A 25,659-nucleotide genomic window follows, 5' to 3' on the forward strand; every position below is an offset into this window, starting at 1 on the left:
TCTGCTCTAGAATCTTTCCTGGTATTGATGTCAGACTAACTGGCCGATAATTGTTGGGATCCTCTTTCTTCCCCTTTTTGAAGATGGAGACAACGTTTGCCCTCCTCCAATCCGTAGGATGGTCCATATCAGCGGGGTGACAGAGTGAATTACTCAGGGAAGGCTTGTTGGAAGAGATCTGTCTTGATTGCCTTTTTGAAGCCATCAAGAGTGGTAATGAGTTGGATCTCCTCCGACAGGCCATTCCATAATTTGTTAGCTGGATGGTGCATGTCAGCTGGATGGTACATTTTGGGTACTTAAGTTATCTTCATTTCTTCCTGGGAAGGTAGATCTTGACTAAACAGTCTTGGTTCAGTTTAAGTAGAAATGCTGTCATATAAAGAATCACTTTGGAAAGTGGTGCCCATTTGGTTCTCTTGAACTCCTTCTCTTTCTAGCAACAGAAGCATCAAACTTGGCCCCTATTATCCTATGGCACTAGTGCTGGTCTGGCATCAGGGATTGGCACCCTTGGGTATTTGCAAAAGGCTTGGACCCTTAAAAGGTCCTGTAAATCATCTCCTCGATCATCCTTTACATTTCTGGATTCTCCTACAGTGTCTCAGGAATCCCTTTTCAACCTGACTCCAGAGGAACAAAGTTCAAGGGAGTTTGTAGCTGTTGGTGGCTTTGTCTTCATTTCTTCAGTTGGTGGAGAGGGACTTCAGTGCTCTTGCCACTGTTGGGATGAGGCAGCTTCACCATTTCTGCTGCCTGTGGGATTCAACATCATCTTCTGGGAGAAGCATTCAACAGGGAGTGATTCCTAGGACCCCGCCAAACCTGGTATTAGTCCTGTTTGAGAGTTTCCATTTGTGGTTGAAGCCACTTTTGTCATTTCCCAGGTATATTCCTCTCCACAGACTTAGGCTAGTAGCAATCACAAATGTCACACTGAGTAAGCTGTGGAAGAAAACAGCCTACTTCAGTGGTTCTCAAACTTTTTACCCTTGTTGACCGCCTTTACAACTATATGTGGATGTGCCCCTGCTTGGTGTCGTATATGAAAAAAAGTTTGTTTAGTGTGCATACTTTTGTTTGTACATTCATGTGTATAACATGTTATATGGCGATAACATTGTCCACATTAGAACAATTTTCTTTAAATAAATGTAATACTTAACACATGTGTAGATTTTACACATGCTGTCTCAGACACAGCCACACTCAATGCTCACAGATATGTACACACTCAGTCATGCTTTGTCATTCTTTTTTTTTCACTCGCACACATACACATGTACTCTGTCTTACAAACAGTCACAGAGAAACGTTCATTCTCTTGCTCATATGCAAGTATCGTTGTTGTTAACTACGCTCAATTCATCCTCAATTTATGGTGACCCTGTGGATGTTCCAGTTCTCCCTGTCCTCAACAGCTCTGCTCAGTTCCTGCAGTTTCCCTGAAGAGAGACAAAAGGAGCCCTGGTGACGCAGTGGTTGAATGCCAGTACTGTAGCCAAAACATTGCTAGTTTGATCCAAAAGGGCTCCAGGTTGATTCAGCCTTCCATCCTTTTGTAGGCTGGTAAAATGAGTACTTGGCTTGTTAGGAGCAATTGGCTAACACACTGTAAACTGCTTAAAGAGTGCTTAGCACTATAAAGTGGTATAGAAATGTAAGTGCTATTGCTATTCCCCAACTTGCGGCCTCTTTGGTTGAATCAAACCATCTGGAATGTGGTCCACCTCTCTTTCTGCTGCCTTCTACCTTTCCTAGCATCATTGGTTTTTTTCTAATGATTAATGTCTTCTCATGATGTGGCAAATGTACAGTAGCCTCCATTTAGTCATACTGGCTTCCAAGAAGAATTTGGGCTCAGTCTTTCTAGAACACATGTGTTTGTCTTCGTGGCCATCCATGGTATCCTCAACAGTCTTCTCCAGGAGCACATCTCAAGTTGATTTTCTTTCTCTTTTTCTTCACTGTCCCGCTCTCACATGGTGATGAGAGTATACACAAGTACATATGCAAGTATGAAAAAAGGAGATGAACAGTGTGTGAGAGAGAGGGGGGAGAGGGAGAGGGAGAGAGAGAGAGAATTTGTGTTGGAGACTGTGTGTTAATGAACATATCTGCAGGAAAGAGTCAGAAAAAGAGCATTACTGAGGGTGTGTGACAACTAGTGTATGACGGAGGTAGTGAGGGAGTGTGAGAGAATATGTTGAGGCTTCAGCAATGTCTTCTCAGGAGAATTGGAGCAGTGATGGGGCAGGTGGGGTAAGAAGAAGCGGCAGCCACTAAAGGCCACTATCCAGTGACCTTCCCCGCTCTCCTACTCCTCCCTCAGGCAGAAGCAGCTGCTCCAAACAGCCTCCTCACCTTTCTCTTCCCCTCCAGGACAGAAGATGTTTAGGAAGGGGGTGAATCAAGGCTTCCAAGTCACAGGCCCCCCTTGAGGAACTCTCTCACGCACACATACACCCAGGGTTCCTGTCCCACCATTTGAGAACCATTGGTCTACCTCAAGATTCCTGATACACTCCCTGTAATATCAAGGAGAAATATCAAGGGTAGGTCTTGGAAACCCTTCTGCCTGACATTCCAGACCCCCATGGCCACGCAAATGAGACACTACTGGGCTAGACAGGCTAATGTTGTGACTCAGTGTAAAACCATTTCCACTGTATTTAGTTCAATGAAAAATAAGGATCTTTGAAAATGTACAAGTCTGTCAGGCTTTGATGGAGGATTTTCCAGAGAGGCTGACAATACATCTATCTTTTAGTAACATTGATTACTAGCTCTTCTTTCTCTACTTTTAGTTTCTGTTATTACCCAATGACACATCTATTATACTTTACGCATGGGACACAAACGGGAGAAGCATGGGGGTGTTTGATAATCTCCACCCCACTGATTGTGCTATTACCACATTTTAATCATGTTTTAATGATGCTTGGCCAGCATGACTGCATGGAATACTTCCCATCAAAGTAGTACCTATTTATCTATTTGCATTTGCATGCTTTTGAACTGCTAGGCTGGCAGAAGCTGGGACTAGTGATGGAAGCTCACTCTGTCACACAGTGCTGACCTAACGATCGTGAGAAATGGCATCTTAACCACTAAGCCACTGTGTCTTTTAGGTAGACTGATTTGTTTTTATTGCACATTTTAATAATAATAATAATAATGATAATTTTTTTTATATATTTCCTCGTCTCTCCCTGCGGAGTGAGGCAGGGCTACAGCCCGATAAAAACATACAAATACAGACAAATAAAATTCAATACAGTACATCATCTCAGCAATAATAATATCAAATAAAAACTAATTTATCATAGTACAACAGGTTTATAAGAGCAGAATTGCACAGAATCATTGTTAAGGATCAAAGGATGTCAAAATGGTGGTGAACATCTGTATAGGGTGCCGCCATTTTGACGCCCTTGTTACGTGCGTCAGGAAGCGCCGCCCCTCGTGCGTAACAACAGCGCCCAATAGGGGCCATCCGGAACACGCCACAGTTTTATTGCTGGCATTTTTTTTAAAATGGAAAGCTGGGGTATAAATGTAACAAAGAAAAAAATGAGCAGTAGATAATACATCAGATAGAACTTGGTAGATAAACAAGGCTTAAAGGGCCCCATTGTTTCTACTAGGAGTTTTCCAAACATGATGATGGCTAAATAAGCATCCTCTCCTTGAGACATTCTCAGTGTAAACTTCACATACTTTCATTTTTTCTTCCCCCCCCCCATTCAACAGGCATATGGATTACTTAATTAAGTACATTAAAATGGCTTTACATTCCAATGTTTAATTTCCATTTTTTCAAAGACACAGCTATTCATCTTAGGAGAAATATCCATTATAGTGTGTACAAAATGATGCTTTTAAATATGAAATCACACATGTTTGACAAAAATGTGTAGAAATAAATATAAAATATGTAAATTATGGATTCTCCTGAGGTAACATTGATCAATGCCTTTGCATAAACCATATCAATTTCCCCTTCTTCTTTGAGCAATATTCTGCACTCGGTGAAGTAAATTAAATTTGCCAAAATGGGGGTTAGAAGCAAGTTATTCTTCAAAGCACACAGGCAGAAAGCTATCTATAGAGAAACAAATGTGTCTACAAAAACTGAGCAGCATGGGAATTTAGAGTAAACAGTTGTGCAGATCTTTAACTTAAAGAATTGTTCCTCACTGGTTCTTTACAATTAGCTTATCCAAACTAACACTTTGGTCAAGTGGCTTGGGCTTGTCTAAATATAAAATCTATTATTCAATTGAGATTTATTTTTGTTCAGATTATGTAGAAGGAACAGTGGTCTCCCCACTCTGGTTCAGAGAAATGTAATGCTGGCTGTGTGAGCCACTGGTACAATTGATATTTCATCACGAAAAATGTCAGGAAAAAAATCTTCTAGAACATGGCCTCATAGCCCAAAAATCCCATAACAAACAATTGATATGTCTGTCTACAACCAATGATACATATGTTTATGGCTAAAATCTGGTAAAATTCATAACATATATTTTTCATACCTCCAACAGGACACATTCCATAACATTGCTGTGATCAGTAATGACCTGTGCTAAGCCAAGGTCTTTTACCACCTGAGATGGAAGGAGAAGATTCCTTCTTTCTGTTGTTTTTATTACAGGTTTTTGATCCAGCTACATGTAACCATTAGCTTACCAGAAAAAAAACAGGCAGTAATTTGCACATGGCTCTCTGTTCCTACATCATGACATCCTAAACTAAAACCAGGTGGATGTACACACCTGGCAACTATGCAACTACTAAAGTAAATTATCTGTGAAAAACTGTGCTATAATATATTTGTTAGTTTTTTAAGACTTAATTATAATTCTTAATGTTCATTCCATCCCCACCCCGCTTTTTTCCTCTCCTCTCTGGTTATTAGAATAGTCAAACTGGTTGTTACTGAACATCTGAAATGTAGTCCATAAAAATGTCAATCCTTAATAACCAATGCTGTTTAGGGCAATTGTATTTTGTTGCTCATAGCTAAACATAGATATTTATGTTGACTTTAACATGTCTAAAATCCCAATTAAACTAACTTTTTTAGTATGAAAATAAGCTTTTATTAAACCTAAAGCAGTGTTCAGATTGTTGTGACAAATTATATCAAGGGTATAAAAAAAATAAGTATGTAAAAACCCATGCTAATATAAAGCAAAACAGTAACCATTGCAAAAATAAAATGTGAAATATAAATTGCAAATCAATCCTAAAGTTTTTCTCTTAGGCAGACTTGAAAAGATGATATTAAGTTATGTAAAATGGTAGGAAATATGCTTATTACTGTACATATATGTGTGGCCAAGAACTGGGACAAGGAAACAAACTTGCCATTAATAGATGTCTGGAAGAGAAATGTTTTACACAAAACATTAATATAAAAAAATAACTCATGAAAAATGTTGGGAAAGACTGCAGAGCAAAACACACTCTTTGGAATGTTGGAAGAAATTTATTTATGGAACAAGAGATGTATATTATCAGACTGTGGAGAAGTGTGTCATTTGACTTCATGAAAATTATTAAGTGAGAAAATGGGAAAAAAAATGAATATACCGTACTCCTTTTAGGATTACACAGTCAGCCCTCCATATCCACAGATTTTTTATCCACAAATTCAACCATCCATTGTTTGAAAATATATTTACATACATAAACATATTCCAAAAAAGCAAATCTTGCTTTTGCCATTTAGTATAAGGGACACCATTTTACCATGTAATTATATTTAATGGGACTTGAATATCCACATATTTTGATATCCACAGGGGTCCTGGAACCAAACCCCAGTAGATAGGATGGGCCCACTGTAAATTAATTTCAATAAATATGTATAGTTTTTCCCATTTTCTCTGACTCCTGCTCTTGTATTTTATAGACTAGCAGTAAAAATTATACTCCTCTCCCACACATAAAGCAAAATATTTACAAAGAATATACTGGTAAGAACATAGGTACAGATAATGGAAATATTATTGTTCATAACAGTTGATAGATTCTGGCCATGTAATTATGGGAGCTGCAATTCAAAATACAGTTGTCCCTCCCAGTTGTTCTTGGGATTAGGGTGAAGGACCCCCATGAATATGGAAAAACTGCAAATAAAAAAAACAACCCACTATTCTTTTAACTTAAAAGAACACCTCTCTAGGAATCTCCAGGTCCTCCATTGCAACTCTGTAGTCAACACCTTCCAGAAGCTGATCACAGAATCATGCTGGAGGACTTACAAATGCCTAGAGAAGTGTTTTCACTAGGAATTTCTAGGTTCTCCAGCAAAATTCTGTGGTCAATTTCTGGCAAAGTTGCACTGGAGGACTTAGAGATTCCTAGACTGAACATATGAATCAAAACAGCAAATAATCAAATCGGCAAAAGTCAAATCCACAAATGTGGAAGGCCAACTGTACAATAACCTTTCCATTCTCTAAATAAAAGCAATGCTGGATCCGACAAAAGATCCATAAAACCCATGTGAGATCAGGCAAAGTGTTCATCTAGTCTTGCCTCAGCTTTGGAGATGCTCTGTAGAAGTCTACACCATAGGATGCAAGGCATTAGCACTTATTGTTCATTTTCCAAGAAACTGGTACAGTGAACCCTTGTTATGCGCTGGGGTTTGGTTCCAAGATCCCCCATGGATAACAAAATCCGTGGTTGCTCAAGTCCCATTAAATATAATGATATAGCACAATGGTGTACCCTATAAAAATGAAAAATAAAGGTCTGATATTTGAAATTTACTTTTTTTGAACATTTTCAAACAGTAGATGCTTGAATCCATGTATTAAAAAATCCGTGTATAAGAAGGGTCGACTGTATTCAGAGGTACAACTGAAGCTTCATGTCACAATAATGTCTGATAGATCCACCATATATTTCCCTAAATCCCCTTCCAAAACCCTCATTCTAGTAACTACAGCTACATCTGCACTTCAGAAATACTCCAGGTTGACACCACTTTCACTGCCTTTGCTCAATTCTATGGAATTCTTCGAATTTTAGTTTTGTGAAATATTTAGTCTTCTCTGTCAGGGAGTTCTGGATACATAACAAACTACAATTCCCAGAATTTGATACCACTGAGCTGTGGCAATTAAAGTGGTGTCAAACTGGATTATTTCTAGAGTGCAGCTGCATCCTATATGCTGATTTCTGTACATTCATTATATGTCACACAAATACTTTCCTTTGTCTGTCCTAAATCTATTGCTAGTCAACTTTATTGAATGACCCTGAGCACTAGTACTGTATTAGAAAGGACAACCACAAGCAGCAGCCTAGTTGCTGCTGTTGCTACTGCTGCAGTACAGGGCAGCAGTGGTTTGCAAATTCAAGAAGGGAAAACTCATCTGTCTCAAGTGTAGGTGGGTAATAAGCATTTCTCCTTCCTTGCTTCATACAGTGAGTTACAACACGATAGTAGTCTGAACCCAACTACATGTTTAATGAGTTGCTGAGGAAGGATATTTTAATGGATGTATGTAGGGTTGCCATGCCTTCTCCAACTCGTTCCCACTCTTAAGTCAATCAAACTGTTAGTAATTTCCATAGAGGGTGCGTATTCTTACATTCTATCTCTCTCTCTCTCTCTCTCTCACACACACACACTTCTCTGTGAACTTAGAAAATCCTCCTCAAGAAGAGTTGCCACTTGTGACGAAAGGAGGCCAAAAGAAAAAGCAGCTAGCCAGCAAAGGCCAGGGAGTATCTTTGCCCAATTGCATTGGCTGAGATCCCTAAGAAAACAGTAAGAAGCAGCTGGAGCTTTGCCCTTCTTCATCCCATGCACAGGTGTTTTCCTTGTTTGTACACCTTTCCTTACAGATTCCCACAGCAGGAGCTACTCCTTCTTAGTTCTCAGGGGTGTGTGTGCATGTGTGAGAGAGAGAGAGAGAGAGAGAGAGAAGAAAACTCACTAGTCCTGAGCCATTGAGAGGATGTCACGGATGAGAGTTTCTAAGGCACAAGGCAAATGCCCAAGAGGCAAAACTGTAAATGGTGTTCCTTCCAGGACTCAAATCAAGGTGCACAGGAAACTGATTCAAAGTTTTCCATAGATCTGGAAGCTCTACTTTTATGCCATGTTATATTTTATTGATTATTCATGGCCCATCTTTTATCCAATTGGCTCAGGGTAGCCTACATAACTCTCCTATGCCCTCCCTACTTTATCACCAGAACAACCTTGTCAGGTAGGACAGGCTAAAGAAAGAATGACTCAGAGCCATTCAATGAGATTCATGTCTCTGTGGGGACTTGAAACCAGATGTCCCACATCTCATCCCAGCACATCCCACCATAGGGAAACAATCTGCAGAGAGTTGAAATACATGAGCTGATTCACAGCCATTTGCTGAAAGGGAAGAGGAGCAACAATCCACAAGTGAGGATTCAGACCAGGAAGCTACTGAGAAAGTGGTCTTTGATTTGAATGTGCAGACATATTACAGTCAAGTGGTGATGGCTAAATGAGCATAAGCAGCTGTTATGATGATATGAAAAACCCACTTGGTCTGGCAAATGCTGCAGTTGTGCAAAACATATGCATACGCAAGCTGCTATCTACAGAATTATGTGAGATTTCAGTAACAACGTGGCACAGAGTTATCATCCTAGATTATGAAGACTGTAGTAATAAATAGTCTTTTTAAATTGTTTTTTCCTGACCTGAAATGTATTTTTTATGCATGTGGTACCTTATGTGCAGCAGTGAACATGTCCAGGATTTCCTGTGCTATGCTACATGATCATTCTTCATATGATGCTCTAAAGCAGCTTTCTCCAACCTGAGCCCTTCCAGATATTTCAGCCCCTGAGACCTACTGTTCCTGACTATTGCCCATGTGTAGTAAGGCTAATGAGAGCTGTGGGCCAAAAAATGGAGGGCCCCAAGATCTGCTCTATAGCTTGCAGATTCCCTACATGAACACAGTGAGCCAACGAAAACATACCCTTTCCTTTATTTTGTTTGTTTCAGGTAACTTCTCTTGTTCTTTCTCTCCTCCTGCCAACATTTGCTAAACACCATAATGTGTTTAGTTGATTTCATGTGTTTTGGATGCTTTCTTTAAATATAGCTCTAATGTCATCCTTTATTCTTTGATATCAGTGGATGTAAAATAATATTTTTATTTTTCAAAACAAAGGTTTTCATATACATACAGATGAATAACTGATATAAAAAACAAAGCCACCTCTGGAATGATGGAATGAAAGAATCTATGTAGGGGACAGAGTGTGAGGACCAGAAAAATCTGTGGTAGTATATTTATTTTTTTATATTCATTGTATTTTGCCTTGAGAGCCCTTCCCCCCCTCCGTCAGTTCCCCTCTGTTAGCTCCCCTGATAGACATTTGTGAGCCATCTGTGATCTGGCACAGATTCTTTTATTGTATTTATGGTTTTAATGATGCTGTTTTAAAATTGTATTGTATACTTGCTGTGCACTGCCCTGATGTTACGAAGGGCGGTATATAAATAAAGTTTATTTATTTATTTATTTATTTATTTTTCTCCAAGGGCCTAAATACCCCAAAGGCACCAGATCCTGTCTGCTTTTGGAAGCTAAACAGGGTTAAAACCAGGATAGGAGACCTGCAGGAAATACAAGTTAAAAAACTTACCTGGCTGATTGATGGTGAGGAAAGAGATGATTCACGCCCCACACCTCTAAAATAACACTATACTAACCATCTATGCAAAAATGTTCACATGTGGCTTTAACAGCACAGACTTTCCTCCTCTTTTTAGAGAACAAAGAAAAGGAAATAATTAATCTGGCCTCTAGCAATATATGGTCCTCCATATATTGTGGCTCCATGTTGAAGGTCTAGATTACATACTGCAATAGGTGGATAGTGGAGAAAATACACTGCTCCTTTACCAAGTACGGAGCTTTCCACTTATTATGACCTGTTGAGATAGAATACATCTAGGTGGTCATCCAGAGCTGTTGTCTGCCTAGTTTATATTAAAACTATGTGTTACTTATAAGTAAATGTCTGATGCATATGTGAATCTTGAAAACACTCTTTGGGCGTCTGGTATCGGATGGACATATTGTGTGTGTGTGGGGGGAATCTCAGTGCTGTGCATAATTTCATTTCTTGATACAGCATAAATTTTCTAGCCAAGATTATATTTGAACCTGGCAAAATGTAAAGTTCTGCCAGTGGACTTACATGGAGATGTGGATGTAACATCCAGAGCTCTGGATAGAGGACAAAGGGGACAGTGCAAGGGACTTTTGATAGTACACTCCTGTGGCCAATTAGTCTTCATTCAATTCGGGGAAAGGAAATGAGCTTGGTCACTGTTTTACAGCCACTGTGATGCCTAGCAATACTGTTGCAAAAGGAGCAGCAGGATATTTCCATCCATAATGTTGTAAAACTATTTCTGCCTCAGGCCAGAAGGGAATTTCTGCCTCTGTCCTACCACATCTAAAAATGTATTACTGTTGTTGCTACTGGACAAACACCTAAAATCAGATAGCTCTTTCAAAAGATTCAGATGTTTTCTATATGATTGCAAATAGGCACTCAGTAAATAATATATGTTGCCTCTTACCAGAATAAAACAATCCTGGTGTTCCCCCTTTTCCAGAAAGCCCTAGCAGACTTCCCCCAGTGAGGATAGGGCTTGTCCTGAAGCATCATATCTGTAACCTAGAATAAAGGAAGAGAGAAAAACAAAGAAAACAGTTTAAGCTGTTGTTATTCAGTCTTGGCTAAAATACTGCAATTATAATTTGTTTTTATGGTGTCATATTTTGCCCAAGGTTGACATCTCCACACGAGAACTGTCCCAATCCACAATACATGGACATGCATACAGTTATTCAGCCTGATTATATGTTTCTTTGCTAAGAAGCCTCCTTCCATGTGCTCAACAAGGCTGAATCATAGATAGGTATGTATAGGGTAGCTTATTTCGCCTGGGCATTGTCATTTTTTGAATTATATATGAACAAAAATATTGAATGAATGTGGCCAACCTTAAATGGGCATGAACAGTTATGGAAAGTTTTTTGCTGTGACCTAGTGCAATTGTACCCTTTTGCATGACTGACCACTAACAAAAGGCTCTCTGGACCATGGCTATGGCAGAGTAGCATAGGCTTGATTACCATTTGGCTAAACATGCCATTGGGCACAGCAATGCCACAGAAGGGTAGCACTCATTCAACTGAGTTCAAAAAGAATAGAATCAGTAGTTGCAAAAAGGAATTTATAGAAAGAACAGTGTTTCCTTTCATTTTGTACTTATCGGTTCTATTCTTTTTCATCTCCAGAGATATCAAAAATGGGCTCACAGCTGTAATTGTCTGAGAACACCTCTCATGGAGAGAAGACCTTTTCAGATTCCTATTATGTGCTCTTTTGAAATTTCCTACAGCTGAGATCATAATCCCTGCACCTGTATCACATCACTGTAAAGTTTTGTCTGTACTTGCTTTTGTGGAAAAATTAAAAATTCTGCTACCCTTCTTAGAACGAGCATGTGTACATGCTATGTACAGCGCTGTGTAAATTTACAGCGCTTTATAAATAAAGGATAATAATAATAAATAATAATAATAATAATAATTTTCAATATCACCAGTGATACTAAAGTATGCATCTTCTAGGACAGGTGTTCTTCATCACTTGCTCCACAGCAAGTGTGAAAAACTATGGTAAAATTTCATGCTAAGCCGCAAGACATTTAAGATGTCATTGGTGCCATGGTAGCATTTTTGCAAGCCTAGCTCATTATGGGGTGAATTTTTGTCATGAGTTTAAACTTTTCTCCCCTTGCATTACAATGTGGTCTGTGCCCATGTGTAATTAAATAATGAAATGTTGATGCTATGAGTGTAAGCAAACAAGCCACATTGTGTTCAGTTTGACCCTTCCTTGTTGTTTGTGCCTTTAAGCCATTTTTGATTTACGATGACCACAAGGCCATAATCCCAGGTATTCTTGGCATTTCAGAGGCTGTTTGCCTTTGCTTTCCTTTTATACTTCCTCATACTGAAATGTAGACTTTCCTTCTACAAACTACTGTATCAGCACCATGATCTTCTGACCTCAGACTCGTTTTCTGTTCTTCACTGAGAATACATTAGTCATTCCTTCAGAATTTTGCAGCAGAAAAGGGTATTGGTAAACTTCTGGCCAATCGATGTAGTGTGCCTTCCCTTCAAGTTGTTTCTGACTTATGGTGACCCTAACACATATATATGCTCCAAAATGGCCACTGTTGCCTTATTGGGCTTTGAATCCAGCCTATTCTTGGTTTTTAAATTATTAAATACAAACAGGAAGAGAATAGATATCTTCTACAGTTTCTTGGGTGGACTGTTCCTGCAAGCTGGCAAGTTTACAACCTAATTCTTTCCGTAGCTCTTACTGCCAGCTCTCTCTACAGAGGGAAGTGTCTAGAATATGGAATAGGCCACTGCCAGGAAATAGAAGACTATATATAAAAAAGATTCTGCAGAACATTAGAGGCATTGCTTCTTTGGTCTGGCATATTTACCATCAGCCTTCAGTTGTCAAGGAGATATTATCATAAATATATACTTATTTTACTATTAGGTTGTGTTTTTGTGGAATGTAGTTGTAGACAAGGCTTATGAAGGTTACTTTTGAATACTACAGCTCCCAGAATCCACTGGATACCATCCAGGAGGTTTTAGTCCAAAAAGTAACTTTCCCAAATTCTTGTTTTAAGTCACTTGGGGGGGGGGGGTGAATATGCAATGCTAATGTGTGGTGTGAAAAAAATACTAAAGAGAAGCTGACTTTGTGTCAATTTGTTAATTGGATATTTGTGCATCAGTCAACCATCCAGCTGAACCATCCAGGAAGATGTAAACTATGGCCGACATCCATAGTTTTTTGTGGGTTTTTCGGGCTATGTGGTCATGTTCTAGCAGAGTTTCTTTCTGACGTTTCGCCAGCATCTGTGGCTGGCATCTTTAGAGGCATCATTCTCTGAAGATGCCAGCCACAGATGCTGGCAAAACATCAGAAAGAAACTCTGCTAGAACATGGCCACATAGCCCAAAAAACCCACAAAAAACCATCCAGGAAGATTCTCAGACCAAAGTGAGATATATGGATATTAAAAAGTCATGTCCAACTGTAGCGGGTAGTGCTTATCTCTGTTGCTAAGCTGAAGACCAGCCTTGTCAAAGACGACTCTGTGATCATGTGGCTGGCATGACTGCACAGAACACTGTTACCTTCCCACCAAAGTAGTACCTATTTATCTACTTGCGCTTTTACATGCTGTTGAACAGCTAGGTTGGCACTGTTAGAACAGGAACAAGAGCTATAAATTGAGTCATTATTTGGTTAATGACCATTATAGGGTTAATGGTGAGCTACTGAGATAAAGATGATCTTCAGCTATAGGTATTGCCCTAATCAGCTGTTGAGCTTTCATAAGGCTATCTTGAGTTTGTGATTCCTTTTCCCCTTTCTCACTCACTCTTTTCTCTTAGCCTCTTTTCTGTTGCAATATATTTTGTGGCACTTGCTTCAATGTAGTTTATATTATTTGATGTATATGCAGTTTTGTGTTGTTCTCTTTGACATTATTACTATGGTCCATTTTGTACCTTTTGTATATATTGGATTATGAATACTTTTGTTATATATGTGGTTTTGTTACCTTTTAAGAAGCTATATCTACTTGAGTGGAATTGAAAAGGCCAAACACAAAAGGTACTATAAAAGGTTATTGATAGTATCTTTTCCTTTTGGCCTTTTGAATTCCGTTGTTTCAACAGGCAGAAGCTGGGACTAGTGATGGAAGCTCACCCCATCATGTGGTACTTGGGCCTTGACCTGCTGATCTTGCAATCATAAGAGTCTGCATCTTAACCACTGAGCCACTGCATTTATCTTTATATGGGCATGATTCTGGTTTAATTTGTTAATTGGATATTATTGGATCAGTCAACTATCCATCTGACAGGAAGATTTTCAGACCATAGGGTGATATATGAACATGACTCTGGTTGAGTTATATTTGCAGTGTGCACCAATCTGACTTTGGCAGTAACACGCATCAGTCATTCGTTCAGTTGTACACAAAAACCAAACCCTGGATAACTCTTTTAGGTTTACACAAGGTCTTAGAAATAATATCCAGGACCTTTATATTTTCTGATAGCTACTTCTCATACAGCATTGAGGGTTGCTCTTGTATATGATCATTTCCCCACCATAATTAATCCAGTCACCCATCATCATTAGCTCCTTGTAATTAACTTCTTTTGGTGAAACTTCTGTTATTGCATTTACCAGCAACTTTGTTCTAAGTGAGGAAGCTTCTGGTGGACATCATGTAGGGTGGAAGTGCTCATCAATCTCTTATTTTTATCCAGAGTTTGGTGAAAGTTTCTGGAATACAACTGCCAGAATCTCCCAATCACTATGGCGATTATTATAAGACATCCAGTGTTTTAATACTATGTGAGATACAGTTGTTCATGATCTACAGTTGCTTGATTCATTACATTATATACTTAAATGTTACTGATATATCATTATGTTTTTCCCATCCAACAAAACACTGGGTGAAATTTCAAAAGCAAAAAGATGACAACATTTACCTGAAGTTTTGATGTGTCTTAAAAGACTATTGTGGGAGGTAAATCTTATCTTTATAATCCAGTATTATGGCCCATACAAGTGTGTGCCATAATGTAATGCTCATTAGTTTACAACTTTAGAACAAGTTCTCCCTTAACATATGGACTTTGAGCAACCCAAGGATAAGGGGAATCAAATAAGTTTGGCTAATACTGATGTTACTTTTCACCCTCTTAAATCACCATAACTTGGATGCAGATTAACAGGTGGCTCATTTAAATGTGAGCATTAAAAATTAGAGCCAACATTTACATGTTTTTCTAAATATCTTGTAAGAGAACAGTGTGTGGGTTTCATCCTAATTCTATCTCATTAATTCTCCTTGGCATCAGGGGTGGAAAACAGAATTCTAGTGTCATATGGCAATCAGGATGCAAGTTTCTCTGGCTTCACTTCCTTGGATTACACTGTTGAATGCAGTGCCAGAATTTCTCCTGATGCTATTGTTTATTTATTAATTATTTATTTAAAACTCACAGAAGTATCAGCTTTGCATGAGGCTAGAGTTCAAAGACATAACCTTGTTTAGTTTAGAGTATCAGTACACAAAGGGATCTTGTAGTACTTTGAGATAACTGAGCAAAAGAAGTCGTAGCATAAGGTTTCCTAGACTGTGGGGCTGTACAGATTGGCAGGAAGGTGCGGCAAGATGCTGCACCTTTCCGCCCCAGATCGGTGCCACGGCAACTGCATGCCACGGCACCAAACTGGACCCTAGAGAGAGCAAAAATGAAGCAGTGAAAAATGGCTTCTTTTTGCTCCCTCCAAGGAGCGTCATAGGCATGCTGGCACATCATGATGACACCCCTTCAGTGCTGTGCCATTTGGGCACTGCATCAGAGGTGTGTAATAATGGTGCACCCTGCTTGCCAAAGTGGTGCCCTGCCGGCGTGGTTAGGGCTTGAAGCATGGGTACACTCAGCCCTCACCCCGCCCACAAGCCAGTGCTTTTTGCTGGTCTGTACAAGGCCTGAGTCTATTTTTTCAGGTGCATGGAGAGGAAGTAGACATCTGAGGATGAATCTGAGGAAGTAGACTAAGTCTATGAAAGCTTAGGCTACAATATCTTTTATGGAGTTTGTCTCAACGGTGCTATGAAATTCCTTTGCATACAGCTCAGTATCCATACCAAGCTTCATATGTCTATATTCCATTGTCTTAAAGCTATGGCAAAAACATAGACACACAGAAGCACATACAGTGCGCCCGCACCATACACAGGCACACTATATGTGGCTTTCAGCTTATGCTGAAGCTGTGCTGCAAAATATTGGCACGCGCGAGCCAATGTTTTGATGTGTCTTAAAAGCCTATTGTGAGAGGTAAATCCCACAATGTCCCACTATGTCGCGAGCACGAGCCCCATTATATTCAATGGGGCTCGAGCATAAACATTTTTCGCCTCACGTAGGGGAATCTGGAACGGTTCCCATGCATAAGGTAAGGATCCACTGTATTCTATTTTCTTACTATAGATGCTTGTCCGCCACCTCTCCGAGTAAGGTTTCCAAAAGGCAGTTTACAATATAATATTATTAAACAATAAAAGATATGGTTTGTTATTGTTAACTGCTCTGCAGTCAACCCCCTGGATGACACATCTCCAAGATGCCCTATCTGCCACTGCTCTGCTTAAGTCTTGTAGATTCAAGCCCATGACCTCCCTAATTCAGACTAGCCATCTAGTATCTGGTCTCCCTCTCTTTCTGCTACCTTCCATCTTTAATGCTAGGAAAGATGAATCATGTCTTCTCGTGATGTGATCAAAGTATGACACCCTCACTTTCATCATTTTGGCTTCCAGGCTCGATCTATTCCAAAACCCATTTGTGTGTGTGTGTGTGTGTGTGTGTGTATTTGGCTGCCCATGGTATCCATGATATCCTCAGCACTCTTCTCCAGCACCACATCTAAAATCAGTTGATTTTTTTCTCTTGTCCATTTTTTTCACTGTCCAGCTTTTATTATTATTATTATTAACCTTTATTTATAAAGCAATGTAAATGTACACAGCGCTGTACATGCAATCTTTTTAATTGGACGGTTCCCTGCCCTCAGGCTTACAATCTAACAAGACACGACACAAAAGGAGAAGGGAGTGGTGGTGGGGAAGGGACCTCTCTAGTAGCATAATCCATATAAAGTACATGGCAATACAGGAAATGATTACATGCATACATGGTGATGGGGAATACAATGGACCCCTTTTGTATGCTGGGGTTTGGTTCCAAGATCCCCTGTGTATAAGAAAATTCTGTGTATGTGCAAGTCCCATTAAATTCCTCCTCCTGAGTCTAAACCTGCTACTCTTATGACATCTTTTGTATACAAATTGAATAAACAGGGTGATAGGGTGCAGCCTATATGGCCTAAGATACAGTACTAATAACTAAAAGAGCAGCACACAGTATATAAAATATCAAATATGGAGAGGAGTGAATAAAGTTTAGTATTTCTTTCATATATAGGCAGACTGCTTTCCCCATATCCTTTTGTTCACACAGGCAAGGGATATAAAATACTGGAATGGGGAGAAATGTGCATTTTGTATGGGTTCATTATTACAATGCTGTCTAAGGAATTATTCCATTGCTTTAAATACAACCTCTTGTGACAGCTTTGTGTGGCTGTCTGCTTATTACATGAAGCCTGGAAAATTACTTCTTTGGACCACAGTTCCAAGAATTGTCCCCACAAGATGGCCTATTGCTATGCTGGCTAGGAAGCTGTAGTACAAAAAAGGACATTTTCTAAGCTCTGATGGAAACCATAGTGTTTTCCCCACAGTGCCTTATTTGCTGCTGTTTGTGATGATGATCACATTGACTAGAGCTGAGATGAAGCTAGCACATGTCATATAAAGCTGTCACTGTGCCTCTGGATTTAATGCTTCTGCCACCAGACTGTATCATATGAAAGCACCCAAAGTGTGGTTTCTATCTGACAGTGTTCTCACCAGCAGAGATGGTTAGAAACGTCATTCTGTATGTTTTAGGTGCTCTCACACAGTAATTTTCAAGAGAAGGAAAATGAATATCTTTTTGCTCCACTTCCTGGACCTTCTCCTATCTATAAGAATATAAGTAGAGCCCTGGTGGATCAGTCCCAATAATTGGTGGCCCATAATATATATGTGTGTGTGTGTGTGTGTGTGGGTACCATACACTACCATTGTAGGATAAGGCACCAGCTCTACCATAGGCCACTAGGAGGCCAAAGCCTTACCTAGTTTTGAGTGTAGTTACTGGGAGGAGATGAAAGGATTACTTCTTAGATAAGAATTCTGGCCCCTACCATGAAATTTTCCTTCAGTCCCCAAATTTCTAGCATTGTAGAGAGCAGACACAAAAAACTGCCCATACCCAGAACTCATATGCTGTGTTTTCATTAACCTGGTAACTTGGTTTGTGCCTCTAGTCTGGATGCCAACATGGAATTTCTAAGGCTGAATTTGCACAGCAGTATGGAGCATGACACTGCTTTAACAGCCATGCCTCAATGCTATGGAATTCAGGGATTTGTAGTTTATTGGAAGAACCAGTGTTCTTTGACAGAGAAGGCTAAATATCTCACAAAACTACAAATCCTAGAATTCCATGGCATTCAGCCATGGCAGTTAAACCAATGTCAAACTGCATTACTTCTGCAGTGCAAATGCAACCTAAATCCTCAGCTGAAGTTTTAAGTTACAGCAATGGTAGAAATTTTAGGACAGAAAGCAAAATTCATTGAGAAAGCAGAGTTCTTATTTGGGAGGGATAATACCTTCATCATACCACCCTTTACCAAGTCCAATATTCTACTGACCACACTAGTCAACTGGTTGCCTATGGGAAGCTCACAAGCAACAAATACAATTTATCCTGGCTAATCCCATTTTTTGTTAGAACCCTTCGGTTTGGTTTGTTTAAGCTCACAAGCAAGGCATGAAGGCAACAGCTCATCTCCTGTTACTGTTTTCCAATGGGTGGTATACAGGAGAATGCTGCCTATGATCCTAGAGCCATTGCTACTTTTATCATGTTTTTATGCAGCAGTTGTTTTCATGCATGCTTATTGCTATGATTGTCTCTTTCACAGAGAGAATGAAGAACTAACCAGTTTTATACTGTGGTATATTATTGTCTCAAATCATATATGGAGAGAGAAATCCCAGAGGTGCAAGCAGGATTCAGAAAAGGAAGAGGCACTAGGAACCACATCACAAATATATGATGGCTAATGAAGCACATCAAGGAATTCCAAAAGAATATCAACATGTATTTTATAGACTATAACAAAGCATTTGATTGCATAGATCACACAAAGCTGTGGAGTGCCAATTCAACTGATAGTCCTCATGAGAAAACATGAGGACAAGAGGCCACTGTTAGAATAGAATATGGGGAAACAGTTCCCAGTTGGTAGAGAGGTCAGACAAGGATGGATTCTGTCACCTTACTTGTTCAAATTGTATGCCAAAAATATCATACAAAGAGCTGTCTTAGACTTAGAGGAAGAAAGTGTGAAGATAGGACAAAGAAGCATCAATAATCTAAGATATGCAGATGACACCATACTACTAGTAGAAAACATCACTGATTTAGAACAACTGCTAAGAAAAATCAAGGAAGAAAGTGCAAGGGCAAGTTTACAGCTGAATATAAAGAAAACGAAAATAATTAATTTGCAGGACTTAAGCAGAGCAGTTGAGAATAGAGGATCATGGAGATGTCTCAGTCATAGGGTCACCTCAAGTTGGGGTCTGATGACTGCAAGATTGTCAGGTCACCAGTTTGCAGCATAAGGGCCATGTGATGAAGTTAGCACCCATTACTAGTCCCAGCGTCTGCCAACCTAGCAGTTTGGAAGCATGTAAAAATGCAAGTAGATAAACAGGTACTACTTTGGTAGGAAGATAACAGTGTTCTGTGCAATTATGCTGGCCACATGATCACAGAGTTGTCTTTGACAATGCTGGCTTTTCAGCTTAGTAACGCCCCCTACTGTTGGACATAACTAGACAATCTTGTCAAGGGAAAACCTTCACCTTTACCTTTAAATTGGGTATACCAGTTTATTTAATGATACTGTGCCAGACCATATACCAGCATTCTAACTAAGCCATCAGGCACAAAAGCACATGTACAACTTATCATTTATAGCAGTTTTTGAAAGTTTATCACCAACAACATATAAAATACAACAAATCATAGGAATATACTGTGTGTATATTAGGCAATCATTAAACAGCAGACATAAAAACAGAATGGAAAATTACTAAGTAAGCACCAATTTATTTTTTCCATGTTGAACCTTACCCCACATTATTATTTTTATTAGCAGAAGGTACCAGTCACTTGATCATGGGGCCACAGTGTCCTTCAAATAATTAATATGCTTTTCCTTGAGATTCCTCAGAGCTTAATAACTCTGCAGCTTCTAAAAATTCCCCTAGCTGAGGATTCTTTTTTCTTCATTATTTCTCACCCTTATTTTAGCCTTATGGTCATGCTCTGACCTCTCCCTCCAAAAGGCAGGACATAAATTTAATTAGATGGGGGGGGGGGAATAAAGCAGTGATATTGCACCAAATGCATTTAGTTTCTGGACCAGAAGTTGGAATTAATAGACAGGTCCTGAAAAAACAAAGTGAGTCTGGCTTTAACAGGATGGCTGTGAATTACTATAGTGGGCTCTTTGTATATGCTAGGGTTTGGTTTCAGGACCCTATGTGGATACGAAAATCCATGGACCCTCAAGTCCCATTAAATACAATGGTCGACTAAAATAGTTTCCCTTATATAAAATGGCAAAATCAAGGTTTGCTTTTTGGATTTTTAAAAAAACTATTTTCAAGCCATGGATAGTTGAATCCCTGGATAAAGAATCTGTAGATATAGAGGGCCAACAGTACATTAAGATGCTGTCATTGAAGACTGTTCTCTCTAGTGAGTATGTTCTCAGGTTTGGCAGGGCATCCCCAGTTAACAAATGCTGGGGAAAGGATTTTACAATGAAGACATTACCTTAAAGACTGAACACACTCCATTTAGCATTACTGATCCCTTGGCAAACTCCCCTGATGTCATTACAGACAGCAAAGCATCAGGGCTTGGGGGACTGTGTCTTCTGTTCCCGGAATACCCTGAACCATAATAAGCATTTGCAAGAAGCAAGTGTCTTGCTTGTTGAATTTCATTCCATTTTCAAAGTGTTGTCTTTAAGGCACTTTCTGGAAATCACTTATTATATATGCTAGAAAGATGCAATCTTCTACTGAATGATCAATTATTTCAATCCTGTGCCTCACAAGATGATCTTCAGGAAGGGGATATTATATGAGAGCGGGAAAAGGTATGACATCCACTCCCCAATATCAAGTGCCCCTCTTTTTATCTCATAACTCGAGCATTTATTTTGTCCTATCATCAGATCAATGTCAGGTCACTTGCAGCTAAATTGGTCTAAGTAGAGGTAGTCATTAAAGAGATGCATTCAATACAGAAAAAATCCAATTACCTTTTGCATTAGAGGAATCAAATTCATTTCTGGTGCTTGTCAAGGACAGTCACTGTAGACTAGGGTGCATCAAAGAAGGTACTTGACATTGTCACAACATACCTAACAGTTTTGTTTCAATTAAAACTCTCTCATCGTCATGCCAGCAATTTATTGTGACTTCCATCAAGGTTGCCATACTTGTTTTACATAGCAGTTTTGCTTAATTACCTGTAGTGGGATTCTAATATAGCTTTTTTTGGGGGGGGGGGGGGGGGGTTACATTGTTTCTATGGAGAGGTCCTGAAAGTTAAGCAATTGGTTATTCACTTTTACTATTCTGTGTGTGTGGGTATTTTTCCCTCAGTGCAAAAACTGATATTTCATTATACTTCGTTCTGGTCATTGTGCTCCCTACCCTACAGTTTTATTTACGCTATTTTTCACCATCATGCATCATCATCATTGTCATCGTCATCACCACCAGCACACAGAATTTGCACAAATCAAAATAAAAATTTCCTGAACCTTGGATCAAAGATTGATTGGAACGGAGACTGCAGTCAAAAAATAAAAAGATTAGGAATGGGAAGGGCAGTCATGAAAGAACTAGACAAGATATTAAAATGTAAAGATATACAACTGAGCACTATAAAATTATGACTTGGATGAAGGAATAGAGGGCATGCGTATTAAATTTGCAGATGACACCAAATTAGGAGAAGTAGCTAATACCCCAGGGGACAGGATCAAAATTCAAAATGACCTTAATAGATTAGAAAGCTATGGCCTCTATTGACATCTCTTCATTCTTTTCAGGATGTGGTATATACTTCTTTTAACTTTTAAAGCCCTGCACGGTCTCCCCCCCCCCCCCCCCCCCCCCATTTGTCAGTTCCTATCTTCTCTTACTATTCGGTCCAGGTTCTGTGATCCAGGAGCTCAAGGCTTCTGACCCAGCCAAGAGTTTCTTCTTCCCTGGCTTGGATTTGCCCTTTCTCCCTCGCTGTCCTTATTCCTGGAACCATCTCCCCAAACACTTGTGGATTATTACTTCTCTAGCTACTTTAAGTCTCAACTAAAGAATTTTTTTTTGTTTAGGGAAGCATTTCAGGCTGCAACTTGATATTTTTGATAACTCAGACTAAGGTTATAGTGCTTGTCTATATTCTTATAGTTTTGTTGGTATTTACTACATTTTATATTTTGTGATTTTAGACTGTAAGCCATGGGGAGGTTTTATGTTGTTCTGATGATGCCATGCAAAACTTATGGTGCTATATAAATAAACACTAATAATAATAATAATAATAATAATAATAATAATAGGAAGGGCCCACTGTAATCCAGTGTGAGATCGCTTGAACTCATATAATACTGGTCCAAAACACACTGCAGAAATAATCCAGTTTGAGACTGCTTTAAGTGCCTTGGCTCAGTGCTAGGGAATCCAGGGAATTGTAGTTTATTGTGGCACCAGTGCTCTCTGACAGAGAAGGCTAAATGATTCATAAAGCTAGTTTCCAAAATTCCCTAGCACTGAGCCAGGGCAGTTAAAGCAGTCTCAAAGTGGATTATTTCTGCAGTCTGTTTTGGACCAGTATTATATGAATTGTTTTGGGGTGGTTTTTGTGTGTGTGTGGGGGGGGGGGGGGAGTTGGCCTTTTTATGTGAATTCATCCACTGACTGCTCATTAAAATGTACTTATGCCTTATACATATTCACAGAATAACTACAGTTAAAACAGCATATATATTTTTAAATATACACATGCCAAAATTTAAGAAATTAAAGAATCCCAGTTTCCCAAAGAATGAAATGTTTTCCTTACCATCATTTCAGAGTGTACAGTCAGATTTTTATGAGATTTGCTGCTTGAGTAATGTTTGGACAATTATTACTTTTCTTATGTTCTGAGCTGATATGTACAATCTTTGCTTTACAGCTGCTCTTGTTTGTCATCTCAGCTTATTTGATTAAGCATTTTAATCAGTGTTTTGCATAGGATTGTGTACCTTCTGTTGAAAATCACGCTTGCTCGTATTTAGCAAAACCAATTGACTGATAGTTTATCTAGGTATGCCCTTTTTCCTGATCCTACCTCTTAGAATCAATAATCTTTAACATAAACTTTACTTATTTACTCCACTCTAATATAGACCTGCCAATCATGTTTAAATCTTTCAGTAATGATGTTGGTAAGCAGCTCCTGATGATGCTATTAAGCTGTTTACATCTAGTATTTAACTTAATGCCTTAGAGACTAGTCGGATTTGACTGCCTTTCTTTGCTTTTCTTTCAGACTGATCCGATGAGCTCTTGCACTGGCACAGAAATAATTGGGATGGATGGGAACACTGGCCACCCAAAGTTACACACACCATTGCAATGCCAATGCACTGGAGCCCCATCCTATTTAGGACACCAAACTGCCACATCATTGTGCTGCCATGACCCAAAGCAATATTGTTACTTGCAAACCAACTAAGGAAAGAGAGGGAAGTCACCTATAAATAGCAGTACAGTAATGGGCTGGATGAAAACCCTAAACTGAAGCCGAAGCCTGAGAATACATAGGTTCTGCGGGTTCCTCATGTCCAGAGCTTAATGAATGACCTGCCTTGAAGGTGCAGGGGAGTACTTCTGGGTCTACTTCTGTCAATGGAAACTCAGGTAGACTCTAGGGCCAGCTTTGACTAACCCACCAGCTATGGCTTTTCCTGGACAGATTCAGCCAAGCCACAAATTGCTCACATACTGGTAACATCCCATTTAGACTCTCACAGTGTCCTCTGTTCTAAGTGAGGCCATCATTGAAGAAGATATGGATGCTGCAGCTAATGCAACCTACACAGCTGGCACTGGCTCCCAATACGATAGCACATATTTCAGGTGCTGGTGATACCATTTAAATTCCCAAACAGTTTAGGATCTTGACACTTAAAGGACTACCTCTGTCTACCACTGAGCCACACACATCTCTATATCCGACAGTGAGAGCAATACATTACACAGAGACATGACAGAAGGTCTTCTCATCCCTAGTCATAAAATAATCTCACTTGGGGGATGGGGGCTGAATTGGTGCCAATACTGACTTTGTTTTGGGTCCTAGTTTAAACTTAGTTCTTTACCAATGTTTTGGGTTCTACAGGTCATGCTCTGAGTAGGTTATAGAATTCTGACATAGTGTACACTCTGTGCCCAACTTCCAATTCTTTGAACTGGGTTTATTTGTTTGAAATAATTTTAAACTATTTTGTCTGCATCTCACCCTGAGATCGTTTCATAAAGGGTAAAATAAAACATAAATAAATTTAATCAACAACTACACAGGCAGTTGCATCCACGTTCTGACACCTGCTTAATAGGCGTAAACAACATTTAAAATGAAATCGCAACCAATGTAGTAAACAATTTTCTCCCTTTGGCCACAATTATGTTACTCTCTGTTGGTCATAGTCACCCATACCTATAAAATCAGAGGCATTAATGTTGAGATTCTTCCCTTTTCTAAACATAAACACTATTTAAACAAGTCAACTATCCATACCTTTTAAAAATATTATAAAATATCATTTTTAATAATGTGACTAGGTGTTGCCTTGGCAACAAGTACCAACTGCCTACTCAAACTGGCAGGCATCCAAAGAAAATCCTCTGACCTTCTCTCTGACCATCAATAGGAAACAAGTCATGAAGCTCTGGGCTCATGCTCTGACCTTCTTTAGCAGGTCTCACCCAATCCAGGAAGCTTCAGGAATGACTGTGAATGCAAGTACATCATAGAAAAATCTGAAGATGTTGGAGGTCCCACACAGTCTATTAACAAAGGTCTGGAGCTTTAATAGGAAATGGGGGATATCACTGGTGAGCACCACTGAATCCTCAGGGCCCTATTCAATGCCTCATTGCCCTCTAATGCCAGACCTATTTGAAACCACAAAGCTTGCTTTGGCTATGGTGAGATTGTTTGTATTAGGACGCTGGGCATTACTTTTGATATCTGGCTACAGAAATCAGTGATCAATGAAGGTTGCAAAAAATCTAATCAAACCCTTCACTGGAAGACAACTAGCCAAAGCTAATAGAGATTAAAGCATTGACACATTTCATTGCAGTATTATAATCCTCCTGTTTATGAGCTCTGAGGATACTGAACTGAAGGGACGTTTGATGTGACACATGGGTTCTTATGTTCTTTAACAATGTACTATTGGGAATATTTAAGCTGTTTCTGCAATAGGGGTCCAAACAACCACAGTGAAAAAAGAATGTAGTTAGTGAAAGGAAAAAGAAGAGGAGGGACTTGTTCAGATTCAAACCTATTTGTTTCAGATGACCATTTCTTGTGTGCTGGATATCATTTCTCTTATATTCTCTCTGTGGGTGGAAAGTAAGTACAGAGAAGTAGCTACAAGTGAGGCAAAATTATTATTATTATTATTATTATTATTATTATTATTATTATTATTATTATT

General features: G+C 39.2%; 1 protein-coding gene across 2 annotated transcripts in view; it reads right to left on the bottom strand.

The window, feature by feature from the left end:
* The window catches only part of TMEM117 (transmembrane protein 117), a 315,506-nt gene that overhangs the window by 100,441 nt on the left and 189,406 nt on the right, over positions 1-25,659 (bottom strand). For both annotated transcript variants that reach the window (XM_042468102.1, XM_042468103.1), the window contains exon 5: positions 10,619-10,716. In XM_042468102.1, the coding sequence (XP_042324036.1) occupies positions 10,619-10,716 (98 nt within the window). The remainder of the gene's footprint in view (positions 1-10,618; positions 10,717-25,659) is intronic.

The sequence above is a fragment of the Sceloporus undulatus genome, chromosome 5 (genome assembly GCF_019175285.1).
Source record: "Sceloporus undulatus isolate JIND9_A2432 ecotype Alabama chromosome 5, SceUnd_v1.1, whole genome shotgun sequence".
Lineage (NCBI taxonomy): Eukaryota > Metazoa > Chordata > Lepidosauria > Squamata > Phrynosomatidae > Sceloporus > Sceloporus undulatus.